Raw genomic sequence first — 22,556 nt, forward strand, 5'->3', positions numbered from 1 at the left:
ATCTCTAATGACTGAGGAAAAATCCATTTGTAAGTTGGGTAGTTTTCAATTATTTTCAAACAACTGGAGATGATGTCTAGAAATGTATGATCATCGGCCATTAAAAACTAAACTCAAATCTTCATACATATTTTTGTCACAGTAAATTATGCTAGAGTGGCCAATAAAAGGATTTTATGAATAAAAATATATAAAGATAAAATTCAGTCGGCTAACTGCAATGAAAATATAAATTCAAGGAACAGGCGCCATTTAAAACTGACTGTTTAAGAACTTGTTCATGTGTTTAATAGATGATGTACCAAATTGCTCTGGTACTTAAAGTTCATCAGATGTGTTAAAGGATTGATGTATTTTTAATGTCAATATTGACAATATTCTGGAAATGACATTGAATGCAACTATTTAAAATTACTTTGAAGATTTTTGATGGCAACTTAAGATGTGCAAGGGACATATTTTTTTTTCAACATTCTTATAGGAGCATAAACATTTCAAGACCACAGGTACAGAGACTGAGCATCCAGTGGTGCAAAATTCAGAGTCCTCCTCTTGCCTTTCCCCAAGGCTGTATCCTACCCCTCCTCAGGCCATCAGCTCTATATACTGAGAAAATGGGACAGGAGGGGAGCAAGAGCAGCAGTTTCACCTCCAGCCCTGGGATGCCTTGCGGAAACTCCCAAGCCCCATCTCTTTCATTCACGTCCTTAGGGCTCACACTTTGCCCCACTCCTCTGGGCCAGGAATAAGTGGTACAGAAGGTATTCAAAGTCTAGTGGCTTTAAATTCTCAGGCTCCAGGTACTACTTGGGGCAGAATGCCCTGCATGGCAGTGTTCCACTCTGGGGAATCTCCTGCCTCCCAACTCACCCAACCACAACTGTCCCTTGTCTTCTAAGCCAGCCTTTCCTGAAAAGATAATTGTCTTGTTCATTTCCATTGAGTGACTGCAACTTTTCTTCAGTTAGAGGGAACCCACGGCTTTGGGTTAAATAGAAACAGCTAAGTTCTACAAGGTTCTTAGGCTTCCGTGTCTAATTACAGAAGGAGCCAGCTGGTGGATTCCAAAAAACACAGAGAAGCCTGCTTCTCACCAAGAGATTCAAAACACTCACACAACTCTGATGAGGTATACAGGACACGAAGTAACCCATATTCCAGATAAAGAAACCAAGACCCAGCAAAGATGAGCAAGCGTGGATTCACAGGGCATAATATTTCTGGAACCAATGGAGGGATTCAAGCTTCCTCTGTATTCCCTAATCTGCATGGGCTGAGTCAGAAATGTTTGAAGTACATGAAAAAGCAACTCATCTACTTTGGAGGAGACAACTCTGAAGAGTGATAAAACTTTGGCAACATATGTTAATGATAAATGGTCTATCAAGAGATTATCATAAAGGGTGCCATTTATGGTAAGTGCCATTAATTTTTATTTATTAAAATTTAATCTTTCTTGATTGCATGTCCGTTCACATAGAAAAGTGGTTATGTGCATTAAGAAAACATGAAAAGCTAAATCTATGCCTTCATCATTCCCTGGGAAATCTGGTTTCCCATACGCCCCAGTGGCCTTGGCCTGTTCCACCTTGCTTGGCTGTCTGAGGATGGCATCAGCTACGGCTGGCAATCACCCTGAACATGACCCCACTAGCAGTCCCAGCAGCCACCATAACAGTTTTTAAAATCATCGGCACTCTTGTTCCAGAGAGTTTGGGAATTTCACATGCATGGCTGCATATAATGGGTTAGCTGCATGTAATATACATACACACATCCATACACTGTGGCAGGTGATTTAGATGGACATGTGTGCTTGATAATGCATGTGCATAGTGTGTACAGTCATAGATACAGACCTGGGCCTGTCAGTCCTGCCCTGATCATTCCCTGATCGTATGGGGTTGGTGAAACTTCCCTTGGATATTTCCAGAAATAAATGGCCTACATGGAGGAGGAAAGGCCCAAAGTCTTCCTCTAATGTGTCCTGTCTCCAAGCAGCAAAGAGAATGGTTTTGTTCTAAACTAGTTAATCAGAATGATATAGCCCTCCTTTCTGGGATGAACCCTTCTCACTGCCCCGCTTCTCCAGCTGTTGGTCTCTCTTAATAGTTCCTTCTCCACATATGCGAGAGGCTGCCAGAACCTTAGAAATAGCAGCCTGCCCTTCAGAAACCATCCCCTAGTTCCTTTTCTCCTCCTCCCCCTGCTCTACTCTCTCCTCACTGTCTAACTATGAGACTATTCTGAGTTGTGGATACTGATCGCTGTATTGTGAACCAGTTCTTTGGCTCTCTTCTCAGCCACCTGATCATTTATTAGGCCTATCTCTTTGGTGGTTCAGCCTACTTTCTCTCCAGATGTCATCTGGATTCCTGGTGTATCTTCCGGGGAGTGGGGGGCAGCCCTACCCTGTAACTGTACCTTGTCCAGCTCCTCAAATCCAAGTTTCTCAGAATCCAGGGCTTGAAAGGAGAGATTCAACACTAAAGCTGTAGCTAATAAACACACAGGGCTGGAAGTCACCCAGCCTACTTGCAGTCATAGAAATCTTGACCAGAAAAGCAATGACTTGTTCAAGTCACTAATAGTAAATGAAACAGAACTGAAGTCCCACAGACTCTTGTTATTGTTTTTAATGTAAATGTATTACTGGACTATAGCATACATACACAAAGGCAAACAAATCAGAAATATACAAATTGAGTCTCATGAGGTTTACATTTTGGTTCTGAGGATGAAGTTCTGAATTTTTTATCTTGCCCAAATTCCTATCTAAGGGGTCTGGGGAGTATGCCCTACAAACCATAAATTCTCATCAGATGGGTTTTATTTAACCCTGTATATCATGACTTATTTTCCAATATGACTTTGGCATAACACGGGAAAAACTCAAAATGTTTTACCCCAAAATATGTTTCCTTGCCATACCTTGAAATGGCCCTGCAAAGTCTCTTGTGGGAAAAATCCACATTATATGGAGAATCTCCTTCCCACTTTGTTTTCCTTCCTTTCTTTCCAGATCTGGGAGATAATCAACTAAGAGCCAGGCACCCCCTTAGGTCTGATAAGAAACATTTTACAACCTGTTCTCTCTCTGAAGTCTGCTTTCTGAGAGATTCCTCTGCACAATACAACTTGGTCTCCACAATCCTTTATCTTAACCTGAACATTCCTTTCCATTGATCTAGATCTTCAGATAAATTCAACCAATTGTCAACCAGAAAATGTTTAAATTTACCTATAGTCTGGAACCCACCCCCTCCTCCCCACTTTGACTAGTCCCGCCTTTCTGAACCAAACAAATATATTTCTAAAGTGTATTTGATTGATATCTCATGCCTCCCTAAAAATATATAAAACCAAGCTGTACCCCGACCACGTTGGGCACATGTTCTCAGGACCTCCTGAGGGCTGAGTCACTGGCCAAGGCCTTGGTCACTCATATTTGACTCAGAATAAATCTCAAAATATTTTACAGGCCAGGTGCGGTGGCTCATGCCTGTAATCCCAGCACTTTGGGAGAGCGAGGCAGGCGGATCACAAGGTCAAGACATTGAGATCATCCCGGTCAACGTGGTGAAACCCTGTCTCTACTAAAAATACAAAAATTAGCTGGGCATGGTGGTGCACACCTGTAGTCCCAACTACACAGGACACTGAGGCAGGAGAATTAGTTGAACCTGAGAGGCAGAGGTTGCAGTGAGCCGAGATCGCACCATTGCACTCCAGCCTGGCGACAGAGTGAGACTCCGTCTCCAAATAAAAAGGAAAAAATTATACATTTTACAGAGTTTGACTCTATTCGTCGACAGTTCTATAGTTTTCTTTCTTTCTACCCTGATATATATAGACTTTGAGTCACCTGGTAGAACTCTGTGCTCTCCCCAGTTTGTGTGGGTGTATGCCTTAGGGATATATTAGTTTGGATATCCTTTTGATTTCTGATCTATAATACATGAGTGCACACTCACAAATACATGTCTATCTGTGGCCTCGCCCCAGTTGTGGAAACTCCACAGATGCAAGCTTTATACAAGAGATTATGACTTTTCTACAGTGACATCAGACTTCTGACTTATCAAGTCAGAATTGTTGGCCTTTTTTTTGCCTCTCCTCTTCCCAATAAAGTAGGACAGACTATTATCTAGCTTCTTATAGACAAACTGAATATCTCAGCCCCGCGTCTAGTAGGTGCTTGAGAATCTTTGGAGGCAAAATGCAGAGAAAACTCACAAAGACATCATTATAGTATTGCTCCCTCAGAGCAGGGCTTTCTGACAGTTTACACAAACAGCATCCATTTAGCAGAATCTCAGTGGAACGGCTGTCTCAGTCTGAGCCTCTAGCCCCAGGATTAGGAAAAACCCTTGGAGTCTTCCAAAAATACAAGGAGTTGAGAGCCAAGCTGTTTAGCAGTGTGAGCATAGAGGATCAATAGGCCCATTGTGATTCTCCCCAGTTCTCTTACCTAGAGCTGCATCTGCCAGGAGCAAAGTTCTGAGGGAAGCCCCAGGAACACATGCCTTTTATAACTTATTTTGTTTCCCTCTTTCTTCATCCTGCCTAAATTCTAGCACTCTTTCTGAGACCTCATTGTCCTGTACTGTCTCCAAGCAATGTATTTTTTTAGAGAGCAGACATTTCAACTCCAAAGATGTGAGATGAAAAAATAATTTGGCCCTTATTTCCTTCTGTGAATGGCTAGACTGGGGCCTCCTGGCTGCACTAATATCTTGTCGTGGAAACAAACTTTAAGATGATGTTAAAAGAGCTCAAGTCACTCAACAAAGCTGGAGGGCTCAACTAAGTTCAGATCCATGGATCACACTGGATTCAAAGGGATCCACTCAGCCCCCAAACGCAGGTTATAATATCATATTGATAAATAAAGAATGGTAGAATACATTCTTTTAATGATCCTAGATTTTGAAAAATCTGACCCTGCATAGCTCAGGTACTGAGAGTTAGGTTCTAGTTTAGATTCAGACTTATTGAGCCAAAATAAGATAATTTCTTTCAAATAAGATTGACTTTGCTAACTAGTTAGAGGCCAAAAATATGTAAAAATTATAAAATATCAGAAACGTGTATATAAGATAAGGAAATAGAGGATCTAAAAGAATAAAGGGAATGATGTATAACTCAGCCAATGCTATTTGCTAGCTAAGCAATCATGGAGAATTTATTTAACCTCCGGAAGACTTGACTTCCTTGTGCATAAAAATGGGAATAACAACACACTCAGAACATGTACAGAAACTTAAATGAGATAGTAAGTGAAACAGAGGCATGGTAAGGCTTCAATACACCTGCACATACATAATACTTTGAATCTAAATCTTTCTTGAAAGATGCTAATTTCTCAATGATTATGATCATGTATGTTACACAGCACTTCCCGTTTTTTCTAAGGACTTAGACGTTCTGCCCAATTACCCTTACAATGAGACAATAATCTCAAATGTATGGATGAGAAACCACTTCAGGGATGATATGCCAGCCAGTCAGCATGGTAGAGCCAAAGATAGAAGTTAATCTATTCCCGCACACCAAGTCTTTCTTTTTGTGGGTTTTGCAGGTTCAAGACAGTTCCACCTAAGTGCTGGAAGCAGTTTAAAGGAGCTGCCAGATCTGTGTGACTGACGGTCTGGATCCTTGGATTCAGGCTGTTTACAAAAGAGGGGCCTAGATACTCAGGAAGAGCAGCTGAAGTGACTTTTGAAGACAAGGCTGGGCTGGTTATAAAGTGCCATTTTCTACCGTGGACTAGGCTCAGTGACTGCATATTCTGTGCATGAAGCTTCTTTTTTCTTTTTTCCACAAAAGGCAAACTTAGCTAGGAATGGGCTCACTGAGTTATCCTTTAAGCGACATTAATAATATCTCTTATTGATTGAATATCCCACCAGCTTTAAGAAAATGGCATTGGATCCTTGAATCAGGGATTCTAGGCCGGGTAATCCCAGCACTTCAGGAGGCTGAGGCGGGTGAATCACTTGAGGTCAGGAGTTCAAGACCAGCATGGCCAACGCAGTGAAACTCTGTCTCTACTTAAAAAAAAAAATACAAAAATTAGCTGGGCATGGTGGCACACACCTGTAGTCCCAGCTACTCAGGAGGCTGACACACATAGAAATTCCCAATCCAATCCCTTATCTTTTATAAATCCTGGACCCAGAGCATGGTTCTTGCAAATATTTATTAGCAAACAATATTACTAACACCATTACAACTCTAATTGCAACTGTTACTTACTAACATATATTGGGGCTTACCAAGTGCCAGCCCAGTCATTGGGATGAATAAGAGTTGTAATGGTGTTAGTAGTGTTGTATAAATATCTTATAAATATTTGCAAGAGGTATTCTCTGGGTGCAGGATTTAAATAAGATAAGGGATTGATTTGGAACTTGTATGTGTGCATAATTAGTGGTAAGGGATGATACAGATTTAGGCTGGATTAGGGAGTAATTTTCAAGTGTCTCGGACTGTAGCTCTTTCAACGTAAGGCTGTCTTGAAGAAAGATAAGTCTTTGCTTGTTTGTGCTGCTACAATAAGCAAATGGAGACCCACCCCTACTTTCTCTTCCCCCCACCCCCTCAATTTCTATGCCCTTAATCCCCTGTGCCCTTCATGAAGCATTTGAACTCCGTCTGTCGGGGCACATATTGCAGGTTGGACAGATCAGCCAGAAAGGCGCAGCTTTACCTAGAGGTAAAATCTTCTACTTCCAAACCACTCCAAATTAACCATTCTAGTTGGAGGGAGACCCGACCCTTTGGGCCCCCCTTTTGTTTTATTAACTGCCAACAGAAAATGCCAGAAGTAGCTGTAGAGGAAGCCCAAAAAGGGAGACCAAAACACTGCATATTTTAATTTCTTCAGTAAACAATACATAGCACAGCAGAAACCTATTACTGATGGCCACATCCCCAGGCAAAGGGAAGTCGGATGCACATCATGGGAGATGACATAAAGAATACACAAGTCCTTCGTAGGCTACAGGCTGCCTTATCTAGCTTCTCTGAGCTGGAGCTGAATTTCTCATCCATCCACTGACTGGCTGCTGGAGGAGCTTTGATATGCGCAAGAAGGTGGACACAATTAGCCTTCTCACACACCTAAAGCTTTCTTGGGAGTTGAATGCAGTCTTCATCCAATGGAAAATGGGATTTTTCTTTGAGTCATGAAAAAGATCCTTTAATTCTAAAGGAAGGATGCTTGGTGCCTGAGAGGAGAGAGCTCACAGATCACTTGCAGGACCACAGACATGAAACAGTGGATGAAGTCCTTTATCTTCATTTAAAAGTGGGGATTCAACTTGGAAAAAATAACAGGGTTAAATTCTCAAGGAAGTCTGAGGTTGGGTGGTAACAGCAGTCAAAGCACTCTGGGAACTGCAAGGTGATTCATCAACACTGCAAGGTGATTCATCAACCACCACTCTTTTTAAGCACCACAGGTTTCTAGTTGGGCCATCCCCTGAGAAATGCCAGGAAAGGGGTATCGATTAACCCAGCCACACAGCCCTGGCAAGGCCTAGAGGTGTCTCTAGCATCCTGGGATGGAGGCAGCCAGAGGGAAGGTCCGGCACCAAGAGAAGCCAGGAATCGGAGTGAAAAGAGCACTGGATTGAGACTCAGATCATCTGGGTTCTTGTCCCAGTTCTACCAGTGTGCCATCCTGTGGCCCTGGCAGCCCATGCTTTCTTTTGGTCTTAATGTTCATACTTGGAATAATGACATAGTCAGACCAGAGTTTTGCTAAGATTCCTGTCTGCTCAAAAATTGCATGAGATTGTTGAAAACATAATTTTCTCATCTGAATCAGGACATCAAGAACACTGAACGAAAGCTCAACTCAAGGCCCTTCCTAACATCTGCAGCTTCAGCAGCCTGACTTTACAGAGGGTGTGTGTGTGTGTGTGTGTGTGTGTGTCTGCTGTAGACAGTGAAGGAGAGCATAGGCCAGAATTCAGGAGCTCCAGGACCCTGTCTTAGTTTGCATCATACCTCCTGGCTCACCCCTGGCCTCCTGTGTTCTCATCTGCATAATTGGTAGGGTGAGGGAAAGAGTTCAACTAGTTGACCTTTATGTATCATCCAGTTCCAAAATGGGATGATTTGGTCAAGTGGAGACTGGATAACCTTTGGATGCCTCTCCTGGCCCTGTAAGAAGGTTAGAGCTCTAGGGTCCACTTCGTTCCACACAGCCTGCTACTCTACAACTGAGTCCCAGGGTGCCTCTCGGCAGTGAAGGGTGTAAGCCAAGGGCAGGTTCAGATGAAAGTGATGGAGGAGCTATACCTCCATGCAGCATCTGGCATTCCAGGCCATAATCTGAGGCCTGCAGCTGTGGGCTGCTCCATCTCTCTTTATAAATAAGCCCTGCCTCTTGGCTTCTCCTTCAAGGTCAAAAGGCAGGAGAGGACTGCTCTGAGGATGAACCTACAAGAAAGTCTTAAATGTGAAGCCAGAAATCACAGTTGGAGAGTTGTTATTCAAAGCCATTCCTCCTCTGTTACACACATTCCTGTTTCCAAAAAATATAGAAGGGAATTTGAGCAAGTGGACTTCTTGTTTTTAGGCTAATGAAACTGGGATGAAGTATATTTCTCAGGGTCACTCAGTGGGTCCCCAAAAGGTCAAGCCAGGCTGAGTGCTGGGGTAGGTAATCCCCAAGGGTAGAGCCCTCATCTTAATTTATCTGAAGCTCTGGTCTCTACCATAACAGAGGTAGAAAGAGATGCTTTCAGCATTCCAAGTTTGGGAGTCAAGTTGGGCTAAGTTCTTGTCCCAGGGAACAGGGATACAGAACAGCAACTTATTGCATGTTTATACTGTGCTAGGATATATGCTAAATGAATTAAAATGCACTGCTTACTCGATTATCCGAAAACGCATTGGCTCTGAAAACTGCTATTGTCACCAGCATTGTATTGAGAAAGGAAGAAAGGAAGGAGGAAAGTGCAGAGGAGGGAGAGAGGGAGAGAAGAAGGGAAAAGGAGAGGAAGAGGTTAAGCATCTTATTCAAAAATGCTTGAGACGGAAAGATCCAAGTCTTATACCCAAATTATTCTGATTCCAAAACCAATGCTCTTATTCACCATCAAGTTAAAGTTCTTATACATTCTAAATTGAAAAAAGACTCATTAGTAAAAATGTTTTAAGGCATGTAAATTGATGGTTTAGGGTGGCAGATTTTGGATAATGTGATAAAAATCCTATGAATTTGATTTATATAAAACACTAATAAAACACTCAGAAAAGCTGAAGGGGAATGTTCATTCAGAAATATCTAAATCAGCAGATTCAATGAAGTAAGATGGGAACCTACACCAGCCCAGAGAGCGCTCATAAAGATGACATCAGAAAATATCTGTTTCTCCATAGACAGATTAGAAAAAAGTACCAGTCATGGACTTTGCTTCCTGTGTCTTTCTCTTGCAGCTTTTCTCTGCATAATGTCCAGTCTCACTCTTGTAAAAATGGCACTGATAATTTCTCACCTCGTCAGCTGGGCTCTGGATGGCAAGGCCTCCCTGATGAGGACAAGTCTTCATTACTGAACATCTAGGTCCCAGATAATCTGTTCAACTGCAGCAGCATTTATCATCATAATTTTCAAAATTCATTAGCCTTGATTGTTTGGAAATCTTTCCCATTAACATCTCTTTCTCTAAGATCATGGTCTTGGGCCCACAAAGAGAGAAGCAGAGAATGATGATGAAATTATAGAAAGAAGTCAGAGTAGAGATTAGAAGGAAGAAGGGAGAGAAGAAGCAACAGGCTCTACATGGTGACGTTACTTAGGTCTTAGAATGAAGCCAACACTAGAAATAATTCCTAAACCTGGAAAACAAAAATTTTATTATAAAGACAGTACATTGCCTTCTTGCTAAAGGTAGAGAGTTTTCTGTCACAGCTGAAAAAATCCTGAGAAAACACTAGGAAATTCGAGTCTCAAGTTAGTTTCTATTTCTAGAAATAAAATGTCTATTTCTAGAAATGAACCAAAGAGAAAAGATTCGGAGAGATCCCAGAGGCCCATGTAAAAACTGACATGCCCAGCTAGGATGAAACTACAATAAGCCTCCTTTCACCCTGACTCTCTCTTGCTCCTTCCCCACCCTGCATGCCTGCACCCACATGCCAGAGCTTCACTGGCCATAAAGCCTGACAGGACACAGTTCACAATGTGGGCTCTGAGACTGGTGTCTGAACTAAAAGCTTTCCTTGGAGGGCTGCATTTGCCCCGGTGCCAGGATTCTTCAGCCGGATGCATCTGCCTGGAGGCTGCCTCAGACATCTACTTTCCATTAGGGCTAGCCACAAGTGGCAGGAAGAGAGGAGGCAGCACTAATCAGAGGAACTAGCTAAGGCTCAAGAGAGGTGGGCACCAGCCCAGAAATAGCAGAACCCACATCATCGCCAGACAGGAGGCGGTGTCACAATTCTCGTAGTCATATGAATTTCTCATGAGTCATTTGTCCCAAAAGAATTGCGGAAGCAAAGGGACTTGACCAACTTTGAAGATAAGATGCACACCAAGAAGTCCCATCATGAGACTAGGATAACATTCTCAGTGAGTGGTCCTGGTTGGCACAACCAGAAAGATTCCCTCCCCTCCTCCATCATCTTCCCTTTAGCTCCCACAACCCCTTCCCTTGAAGACCTGAGCCCCACTCCATTCCAGGCACCTCTTATCATCCTGTTCTAGGGGCTTGCTCTGCTTTGAGACACTATATTTCTTCAGATCATCAGAAAGCAAAATGCTATGGCAACTGAGAGTTCAAAGATTAGCTACTATTTAATGGGCAGATTTCTTATCTCTGGATAAATCTCCAGTTAAGAACCCAGAGGACTGGGACTAAGAACAGACAACCAAACTCCCTGAACTAATGGGGACATGTGATACCATACACATTCACAGGCATCTTACACAGGGGACTGTATTAGTTTTCCCCAAAAGGCCAGTCTTAATGATTTTGGATCACAAGATTTGGGATAGCAAAGAAAAGGGGGGGAACCATATTCCACAATTTCAAAACTGTTAAACTACATTGGTGTTTGACTTTGGGAAAGCCCTAGTGGGTTTCAGAATACTCTCTAGCTTATAGCTATCTTCACTGCAACCAGACCCTCTTCACAACCTCAGTGATGGCTGGAAAACACTCACATGCCAAGGGAGGTGAAAAAAGCTTGTCTTATGCTCTCCTTGTGTACCCTGGACATGGAAATAAACAGGTATCTGTCCTTAGGTTCCTTAGAAATACCAACTTTGTTTGGATGAGGAGATATCCCAGCATGCCAGCATGCTGCTTTAAAGGACCTATGACCAAGACATGCCCAGCTAGAATGAATCTACAATAAGCTTTTTTTTTTTTTTTTTTTTTTTTGAGACACCAGGCTGGAGTGCAGTGGCACCATCTCAGCTCGCTGCAACCTCTGCCTCTGGGGTTCAAGTGATTCTCCTGCCTCAACCTCCCAAGTAGCTGGGATTACAGGCACATGCCACCACGCCTGGCTAATTTCTTTCTTTTTTTTTTTTTTTTTTTGTATTTTAGTAGAGACAGGGTTTCACCATGTTGAACAAGATGGTCTTGATCTCCTGACCTCATGATCCATCTGCCTCAGCCTCCCAAAGTGCTGGGATTACAGGCATGAGCCACCGCGCCCAGCCACAATAAGCCTTTTTATATGGGCCTCTGGGATCTCTTGGTATCTTTTTTCTTAGGTTCATCTCACCCCTGAAATCCCAGCATGCTGCTGTAAAGGATGCATCTACGACCAAGTCTCTAAGCAGATTCCCAGATCGAGGCACACTCATGACCAGGTGCCCTTGCAGACTTGTGTCTAAGGCATGGGTATTATTCTTCTAAGCTTCAACTAAGCCCTTCTGGAATTAAGACATATCTTGTATGTGTGAGTGGCAGGACAGCCCATATGTAACCAGAAAAAGAATGACTATCCTTGTCAGTTTGAAATACAACCAGGCGCTTCTCATCTTTACCCTGATTCCCAGCTGGAACTCCACAGAGCACACAGATGAAGAAGAGAGAAGCCAACTGTGTTGAGATGAGTTAACATTTTAGAAGAAAAGCTAATTTGCTTGCTTATTTGTTTTTACCAGAGGGAGAACTCAAATAAGTGAAAGTGGAGTATCCTACGGAGGAAGATGAATGATGCTTTCCTCCTCAGCCCTCAAGTATCAAAATGACGGGGGAAACTAGACAAGGGTTCCTAAGTGGTAAAGAACCAAAACGTGACGAGGTAACCCCACCCAATAGTTAGAAGACCACAGCGAGGGACATTCCAGTGCTTGGAGTATATTTCTGTGATGGGAATAATGTAATGAAAAAGAAAATCCTTGCCAAATGACAAGAGTAATGGCCTCTCTCTACCCATATGACACATGTTGTGAAACTAAGAGACATTGCCTTGACATGCATTGAGACCCTGGGATAAATATGCTCTAAAACTCCAAGGAAAGTACAGCATCGCAGGTAGAAATTGTCTCCTTTATCACAAAAGGAAAACTGGAGAGGGTTATGGGCATCCCAAAATAATTCTTTGTTGTAACAGGTCTCTCTTGTGCATCTAAATGGTGATTTACTTGACACAACCTTATCAGGAGGTTACCATATTATGCATAAAACAACACGCTACTTATTTTTTTTTCTGGGAAATATATGAAAGTATACCACAAATAAATGCAATGTTACACAGTGATATTGAGGTTAAATATAACCATCATATCTGAGATGTGGTCCAGAGACATCCTGTTTCTTGCTAATAGCATCCTAAGACCGGATGAGGTCAGTCTGTGGGTTCCATTCACAAAGGTAGACAGGAAATTTAGGATTATCTTCAAACTCAACTCTTCGCCCAAACCCCTGTCGAAAAACCTTTGTTCAGTCTCAGCACTCTGCATGCATTCTCCCCACCTCTATTTTCTATACACAGACACCATGCATGGTCCCTCCTTCCAACGTGCGTGAGCTCCAGGAACCCTGACTCACTAAAGTTAAGCCTCCTCTCAGCTGAGGAGAGAAGCCACACAGGAAGATTTACTCTCATGTCCCCAAAATTTTCCATGCCCATCCCCATTTCCAGTGACAACACACAAAAAAGCAGCAGTAGTTGCTGTGCCTTCATGCGCAATCAGCAAAGACATGGACAACCACCCCAACACATCTACTGTTCCTGATCCAGCCATGCAAATCAGCCTACACAAGGGACATTCACGTCACACAGTGAGTCCTTTTCTTACTTCCACTTCCTGTCAACTGGTATCTGTGGAAAGATGCTGAGGCTGATAAAGGCAGAATTTCAGACATAATTCAACCTGGATTTAGATCCTAGCTCCACTATTTTCTACTTCTGAGCTTAAACATCAGTGTTCTTATCCCCAAAGTGGAACTATAATAATGTCTTCATGAGAACAGCATAAATTAAACAAATTAATTTACTCGAAGCCCCTATCAAAGTGCCTGGCTAGAGCAGGTATTCAGCAGATGTAAACTGCCCTCCCATTACCCCACAGAAAGACAGATGGGAGAAGGAAGGGCCCTAAGATGCTCTGAATGGCCCGCACAAGTCAGAGATTAAGGGACTTTCTACAAAGATGCTCCCCAAATAGATGAATCCACAGCCACTGATGCCGTCTCAGTGATGCCAGAGGGAGATGAAACCTGTGCTGACCATCAAGCAGACAAGGTATCCGTCCAATGCCACACCCCCCCTGGTTTTCTTTCTTTGCTTTTTGTCATTATGAAGTTTGTGAGTATTTCTTTATCTGGACTCAGAATTTTCAGATATGATTTCATCCATGCAGTAAGGTTTAGCTGAGCCATGAAAGCCCTCCTTGGAGAAACTAAATAAGCTAAAATATATTGTATTCTTTAAGCAATGCAATTGCTTTGACATCCCTACCTAAACTGCACACACACACAACACTAACTACCACCACCAACACCACTACTATTACTACCACCAAGTACTTCTTTTTCCCCTCTCTGCTTTACTTCTCTTTTAAGAACCTATCACTCTTAAATTTACAATAGACTTTATCTTTTTTTAACTCCCTCAGTAAGAGCAGTGATTTTTGTTTATTTTATTCATAGTTGTATCGCTGGCATCAACAATAACTCAGCATACATGGATAAAATGACTGTATGCCCCAATTTACCAAGAAAGGTCTAAATGTATACCTGTAGCTCCTATTTAATTAATAATAGCTTCCCTTTTCATTCTCAGAAGGGTCTAACTTTAGTCAATCAAACACACACAGTAGATTAATATTAAATGTTTGTTGAAATTAATTAATAAATTTGACAGATTTGATATTTTAATACAACCTGTCAGTTCCTAAAACCAAGAGTTTGAACCTGATGTGACTGAAATACTTAAATATTCTAACAGCATAAGAGATTGATTAATCTTCTATAATGGTTCTGCTTGCAAAATTATCATAAGGCTGCCAAGCATGTTTGCTCTGATATACCCTAGCTATACACAGTTGTTAGTACTGAAAATCTTAAACTTTCATGCTGTTATTAGGAGCAGTGTCAAGAAGAGAAACCTATAAAACTGATCCTGAGAGAACCTGGGAGGCTATGCTTAATTTACCTCCCTAACCAAATTATGAGAGAAATGAATGAAATTGTAAAAGCCTTCCTTCCCATGCACCTGCCCATAAGACTGCAGTATCAGGATAATACTGTATATTAGAAATCAGAAGCTTCTCACTTCAGAACTCACTTAACTACTGCACGCCCTGTCAGTGTTTGGAAGCAGCCTCTGGCCTGTGGAAAGCCTCTCAAGATGGCAAGAAGGACTTGTATCTTCTTAGTCTGGGCTGGATCTTTAAGGCTGAGTAGGTGAATTCTGTGGTTTTGTTTTCCCAAGTGAACCATTTCCCAAATAGAAGAAAAGAGCCCCCAAGCAAAAAGTGGAAGGAAACCATCCAATGCAGTCTGACGATCAAGGCAAGACAGATGGAACTTCGACTGACTCTGCAGTATGTCCATCTCCCTGCCAGAAATTACCATAGAAATTAAAATGGGGAGGGCAAAAGCCTCCCTGCAAGCACTGGGGGATCTGACTCAGTCATGGAGGATCTGTAATGACCATCCTGAGCATCAAGTCTGTTAGACCACGCTTCATCTGAGGTCAACGGGGAGACCTCCAGTTCTTAGACCCTCTAGTCTGTGCACTTAGAGCATTCTTATGTCCTTATAAGGAGTCTCCTATGGAGTGTAAGCACCCAAAGTATACTCAAAACTCAAGGTCACACCTCCTGAAATGCAAAAAAGCAGCCAAACCATCGTCCATGCAGAGCCTCCAGCCTCCACCACACGCACAGGTCTGGACAGAAGCCCTGGCAGCCATGTCAATTCCGGCGGCTCTCCCGGCTGTGCATCCAATTTTAGCAGATTATGGCCCGCCACCCCCAACCATGCTGTCTCCCCATGAGACATCCCAAGCACATCAATGGCTTTGGCAGGAAACTTCCATGGAAGTTAAATGATGCCCCACAGTGGGAGGCAAGGAAAGAGAGGTTGGAAGCAGGCCCCAGCCCATGGAAGTGCCTCTCCAAAGCCTGCAAGCTGTCAGTCTGTGTGTGGACTGCCTTGCCCAGCCCCCTGGTCCCAGAAATCAAATCCAGACTCACTGTGGAAGCTGCCGTTGCTGCTAGCCTCTGCTGCTGCCACGCCACGCTGAACAGGCCCTTCTGGCATGGCCCTTCCTGACAGTGAATGAGGGGAGAGAGCGGGGGTGGAGGGGGAGAGACAAGAAAAGGGATGAAGGGAGAGGAAGGAAGCATGGGAGGATGAAAGGAGGGAGGATTAGGAAAGCAGGGGGATCTTTAACTGAATGGCGTGTCTCTCCTGGGCACGGCCTCAAACATTTGTCCTGCATCATTAGGGAGGACAGCGGAAGACCGCAGCAACCCACCTTCAAGACCCTCACTCTGGAGTCGGCCCAGAAATGCAATACACTCGGGGCTCAGCCAGCACATCATAATGCCACTCCCAGCACGTGACACCCAGCTGTCTTCCTCTGTGGGACACCAAGACACAATGGGCTTCCCTCCACGGGCTTGGTTCTACTCCCAACAGGAGCCTCCCAGCCAACCTACTGCTTGGAGAGGAAGTGGGTTCTATCTAGAATCTTCAACCCGTTAGGTCAAAGAAACAGCACTTTCTCCAAAGCTTCTGAGAGAATTATTTTTCTTAGTGTGTCCCACAGAAAATCCCTGAATTCACCACTGCTTTTATGGCTACCCAGATTCCCTCTCCTTTCCTTCCTGATTTGGAAAGGTTAGCTCACTGAATGTCACCAGCGTGGAGCCTCAGCCCTCCTCCTCCTTGCTGTCCATGGAGTTAGCATTTGTGTTCTCCATCACCACTAAGGAAAAAAGCCCCAAAGCAAGGCCTTTCCTTTGAAAGTAAAAAAGCCCCAAAGCAAGGCCTTTCCTTGAGAAGTAACAGGAGGGGGATGTGGGAGGAGGGACTCACAGTAACTTAGCAATGGCATTTCTCAAGTGTTTCCAAGTCAAGGACTGTGTGCAAGAGACAAGAGACACAGTCCCTGCTCTCAATCGATTCAGAGGCAGAGAAGCAGCACTGGAATGACCTGGAGGAGAGGCACATTCATGAAGCAACACATCCCTGTGCACAAACTCATAGGGTGAGGCTGAAAAGACCATCCAGTGAAGACAATGAAATGGGGATTGCTGGGTGCTGATGGCAGGGAGGGATGAACAGAGAGAAAGAATGAAGAGAGAGATGAAAGAAAGGACAGATGGGCAGTTGGGAAGAGGAGGTGTGATGGACTGAACTGTGTGCCCCCCAACACATGCTCATTATGGGGAAGTCCTAACCCCAAGTTCTTCAGAATATGACTGTATTTGGAGAGAGATCCTTAAAAGAAGTAATTAAGGTTCAACGGGGTCTGTAAGGTGGGCCCTAATCCAATAGGACTGGGGTCCTTATAAGAAGAGATTAGGACACAAACCACACAGATGGGTGACCATGTGGGGACACAGTGAGTAGGCAGCCATGTGCAAGACACAGAGCGAGACCTCAGAACGAACGAACGCTGTTGGCACCTTGATCTTGAACTTACAGCCTCCAGAACAGTGAGCAAATCAGATTCTGTTGTCGAAGTCCTTAGTCTGTGGAGCACTGCTATGGCAGCCCGAACAAATGAACACAGAGGGCCTCATGCAAAGGTGGAAATGAGCAACTGGCACTGGGTCACCAGGGACAGACTGGCTGGGGTGGAGCCAAGGGGGGGCTTTTTGTGGAGGGTGGGGAAGGAGACTGGCAGGGGCTTGAGGACCTAGTAGGCCAGGGCAAGAAATTTATATTTTGGTGAAATGAAGATTTGCTCACTCAAGGCTCCAAAGAAACAGGAGGGATAAGGAAGTTTGAGGAGCCCTGGGGGAAGAGCTCCAAGCCTGAAGGTGTGTGCATAGATTCAGGTTTTGGACTGACCAGGCATGGACCAGGGCAGCTCCTGCCAACATGCAAAGAAAAAGTGGCACTGAGGTGCTATAAGGAAAGACACAGCAGGCTGGTGATGAAGAGACAGGTTCAGAAATGACTCCCCTTTGGGAAGCTCCCAAGAGAGTTTTCACGGATGCTAATGGTTGCTGAGGTGCTAGCACTCAAAGAAGCAGGAGGAGGCCATGGTGAGTTTTATTTAAAACATGCCATGCTTCAATCTCCAGTGAACTCTCCAGGGGAGGCTTACAGATTAAGCAATCAAAGAGAGAAGAAGTGGAGGCTGCAAATGTAAATTTCAAACAGATTCTGTGTAAAAGTAAAAAGGGGTTATAACCATATGAGTGCATGAGGTTTGCAAAGTAGATGTCTAAAATAGCAGCACCCGGCCAGGCACGGTGGCTCAAGCCTGTAATCCCAGCACTTCGGGAGGCCGAGACGGGCGGATCACGAGGTCAGGAGATCAAGACCATCCTGGCTAACCCGGTGAAACCCCATCTCTACTAAAAAAAATACAAAAAACTAGCCGGGCGAGGTGGCAAGCGCCTGTAGTCCCAGCTACTCGGGAGGCTGAGGCAGGAGAATGGCGTAAACCCAGGAGGCGGAGCTTGCAGTGAGCTGAGATCTGGCCACTCTACTCCAGGCTGGGTGACAGAGCGAGACTCCGCCTCAGAAAAAAAATAATAATAATAAAATAAAATAGCAGCACCCAAACTTAAAATGAGAGGAAGGAGAGAAACCAATGGAACAGGGAAAGAATGACCAGGCATGGTTATAACTTGTGGAACAAAGCATTACTGAGGCATTCAACAAGAATACTATGCAGCATTGGCAGTTGCAGGGGGTGCGGGGGAAAGGGGAAATTATTAATCATGTCATTCAACAGTAGTTCAGGAAGGGTTAGACTTGAAGTAAGAAATTTAAATTTGGTCGTGAGAGATAATTAGTGACCCCAAAACTGCATATTCAATTCAGTGGTAAGACCAGAAGCCCAAACAATTAAGACAGAAGATGAAAAGTACTTATTTCAGTACTCAGGCAGACAAAGTTAGAAGGGATAGAAAGGTCAAATGAAGATTTTTCTTTAATGTAGGATGGATTGTGGATTTTTAGAGTTGAAAGGAGGGAGGAATGCCTCAAGAAAGCCTTCAGAGCAAGATAAACACAGTCACAGGGAGAGACAAGAGACAGGGCAGGTGACAGGTATTGAGGTGTGAGTGAAGTGGGAAAGGATTCAGGCTATGAATGTGTAGATATGCAGAGGGTGAATTTGGTCTAATATTTCATAGCATCACGAAAATATATACTTGACACAATTCCTGTCACATGTATAATTATGAGTTCTTAAATTGCTCTACCACTTTGCCCTTATCTAAGCAATCTCTGTTGTAGAGTTGGCTTTTAGGATCTCAGAATTAGAGAAAAGCAAAACTTTGAGATCATCTACTGAAACCTCATGTCTAGCACAGGCATCTGTATAATGTGGTTCTATGTATTTTCTAGAAACCCACTGGGAATGGAAAACCCACTATCTTGTAGGATGGTCTGTTCCATTTTCACACAATAAGAGTAACTTCCTGCAGCACCGTGCTTCACCACCCTTGAGTGTAAACTATCTCTAGAGTTTTCCAATCTTGCCACCCCTGTGGGTAAGGCACATGTTGTAGAGTCCACTCATTGTACCAAAATAATGGAGGACAAGCCCTCCATACATCTCTGTACTGAAACCCGGCTTTGTGATCTCTGATTGTTCCAAATTAGGGTCCTTGAGCATCTTTCCAGATCAGTCATTCACTGAGAAGAACACCTGTCTCCTTGTTTATGTCATTTAATAAACATTTATGAAATGTCTACCATATATCATGTACAGTCCTAGGTACAAGGGTTATATAATCAGTGAAATAAGGCATGAATACTTCCCTTAAAGAACTTCTTTTTTTTGTTTGTTTTTGTTTTTGTTTTTGTTTTTTTGAGACGGAGTCTCGCTCTGTTGCCCTGGCTGGAGTGCAGTGGCCAGATCTCAGCTCACTGCAAGCTCCGCCTCCCGGGTTTATGCCATTCTCCTGCCTCAGCCCAAAGAACTTCTAAGCTACTGTGAGTGAATATGTGTCAACCAAAGTTCTTGAGAATACATTTTCACAACAAACATTAAAACAATTACTTCTTGCAACACATTTCAAGGCAATAGGACAATACTTCTCAACTCTGAGCACCACCTCCCTTGCTTCTAATATTCCTTCCTCGCCCTTCAGTTTCACTGAATCTGTGTTACATTTTACAGACAACAATCGCCTCAAATCACATTGCTACTGCTTGCTTTAAGATTATACTGGAGAGCCCAAAGTATCTAAATTAAAGTATCTTTGCTTGCTGTGTTGACTAGGCTTGGGTCACCCTGTTTTCCTCCTTTGCCTTGAATGGCCTTGCCACAAAGCCTTATTAGAAAAATAAATCATGAAGCTCAATTATTACAAGCTCACATTTCTACTTAACCTCATGGAGACTGCACTTTACTGGTGTGCTCTTTAAACATTCTATTCACAAGTAAACTCTCATCCCTTGAAAAACCTAACTTAACCAGAACAACAAACCCAATTCCACCCCTCATTTATTGTACAGTCTGGGGAATGATCACTAATCTCTCTGAGCTTTAATTTACTTGTCTGTAAATAGGGGGAATCATGCCAGCCTGTTGACCTCTTAGCACTTTGATGGTGATTAGAGAGGAGCACTGAATTCACAAGAAGGGAGACCAATGTCCTTGTCTTCACTCTACCACTAACCAGATGCGTGATCTTGAGGAACATCTGCTCACTCTCTCTCTCTCTCTGGCTGGCAATCAGTGTATTCATTTATCAAATAAGTGGATTTGAAAGATGACCTCCAACTTCATTTCTAGTCAGGATTTCACAAGATTGCCAATGTAGATGCTTGCCCAAATTTCTTATAAAACAGTTGGGTGGAGTAATAAAAATGCATTGACCATATCCAAAGAATGTTGATAATTGAATCAATGTCTGCTTGGGAGCAGAACTCTAGCAGCAACTCTAGTCTTGGGCTGTTCGACTTTCCAAAAAGTAAAAAACATATATGTTTCAAGATCCTGCTGGTACATGATAAAAGTTGGCTCAGAGATGATGGCATAGAGCTGTCAGGGAAAGCTGCATCTAGACTACCAAACACCTTGGCAGTGTGTAATAGGGAATCAAATCTACCCAGAAATAAGGCACTTTTACTGTATACAAGTTGTAAGAAAAGAAGAAAAAACCCAGCTATTTAGTTGAAATGTGAGGGAAAGGCCAGTAGAAGATAATTCAGAATTTGGGGATGCTAGTCTCATTTATGTGATGGGTAAATTAGCCCCAGTAATGCAGATCCACTTGGCAAACCCCTTTCTCTGAATACGATCCTTCTACACAGGTGCACTAAAACTCAAAACCTATGTCACATTAGAATCCCTCCACTTGTGTGAATCCAAGGTTAGAGCATGCCTAACAGGGTCCAGCGGAATCCCTGAATTTAGAGCACTGCTCAGGATGACATGTGTCAGAACAGGACACAAGTGCCACCAATCCTCTTTTCTACTTTCATGGCAGTTGTCACCAGCTGATCACCACTTTTTCACTGATCCTAGATGCAACCACCAAATTCTTCTCATCACTCCACTCTGGGCAATCTCCACCAGTCAATCAGAACAGCCACTTGGAATCTATTAATAATTACTCTTCCTGGGGCATATGATACTAGGTATCAAGGCAATAAGATTTGCAAGCAACAAAAGAACTCATTTTTAGGTGTGAAAGCAATTCAGTGACATGGAAAGCATTAGGGGCTATAATAAAGTGGCTCCCAAACATTTGAAAATGAAGAAAATACAATTGGCTTCTTTACGATCAGCAGAAAATGAATGAAAACATGGATGTATATCCAAGGTTGTCTGAAAAATCTTGAGGCTCTTAGGCTATCATGGCTGCATTGTGCCCTGATTGATGCAGATGAAGAAATAATATATCTCTCAGAAGGGGCACTGGCTGGTCCTGGAGACCTGGGAAAGAGTGAGCCTTGGAATTGGATGGTGGAGATGTTCATCCCTTCCTGGCTCCAGACAAGGGAGAGAGGAGGATTCAGGCAAAAGACATGGAGTATTTCTGAACCTGCTGAGAAGTCAGGAACACTGTTGTTAGGCTTTCTTAGCTGGATGTCATTGATCATTTGACTCTTCTAACATCCTTGCTCTGATTTTTTCCTCTTTAAGCAACTTTCGCATTATGATCCGGCTTCCCACATAGACTAGCTTACTGAAAACAAATGCTTTGATTCTATGGCCTTTGAATAATGTGATTCTCTTTGTGCATTAATAAATTTCCTTTTGGTGCTAACTCCATTCTTATGGGTATTTTAATTATTGTGAGACTTTCTCCAGTCCCCTGCACTGAGAAGCAGATGTCAGATGTCAGGGCCATTGGCAGGGAATCATATCCAGCTGGCTTTCCCTTGGTGATACCAGTGCATCTTTCAGATACACATACTCAGATACACATACTCCCCACATACTGACCATTGGTGCCCAGTGAGTGGGGACTCGTGAGGATTCATGTAAGAAGATTTAGGTAAGTGGGAACATTATTCTTTTCCCATTACAAACATCTAATAGTATTACATATTTTTTTAATTAAGTAACTTTCATTAGGCACTTTTACTGTAGAAATCACTGTGCTAAAAGTGGGTGAGCTCTTTTGCCTTCAAGGGAACTTATGCTTTAGTAAAGTATTAAACAGACATGTACACAACTGTCTCAGGATGTGAAAAAATTAAATACAAAGATTAGGAAGTTGTGGATTAACCCATGGGTAAGGAAATGACCAACTACAAGAACAAACTGGGCCACAAATCAAAGTTCTAAGCTGGCTGAAGAGGCTGGAGAGCATGACTCAATGGAGGAAGGCAACCAAGGTTGTTGTGATGATTGGCAGAGTTGGAGAGCTGGAGTACAGACCACCCCCGACCAGTCAACTTGGGGACATTGATGGATTCAATTTA

General features: G+C 43.1%; 1 protein-coding gene across 6 annotated transcripts in view; it reads right to left on the bottom strand.

Moving 5' to 3' along the window:
• The window catches only part of NTRK3 (neurotrophic receptor tyrosine kinase 3), a 390,942-nt gene that overhangs the window by 15,506 nt on the left and 352,880 nt on the right, over positions 1-22,556 (bottom strand). Inside the window, exon 18 of one of the 6 annotated variants that reach the window (XM_026448336.1) lies at positions 15,680-15,754. The exons of the other annotated variants lie outside the window; for them this stretch is intronic. Coding sequence (XP_026304121.1) covers positions 15,680-15,754 — 75 coding nt within the window. The remainder of the gene's footprint in view (positions 1-15,679; positions 15,755-22,556) is intronic. 6 annotated transcript variants of the gene reach the window in all.

The sequence above is a fragment of the Piliocolobus tephrosceles genome, chromosome 6, assembly GCF_002776525.5.
Source record: "Piliocolobus tephrosceles isolate RC106 chromosome 6, ASM277652v3, whole genome shotgun sequence".
Classification (NCBI taxonomy): domain Eukaryota; kingdom Metazoa; phylum Chordata; class Mammalia; order Primates; family Cercopithecidae; genus Piliocolobus; species Piliocolobus tephrosceles.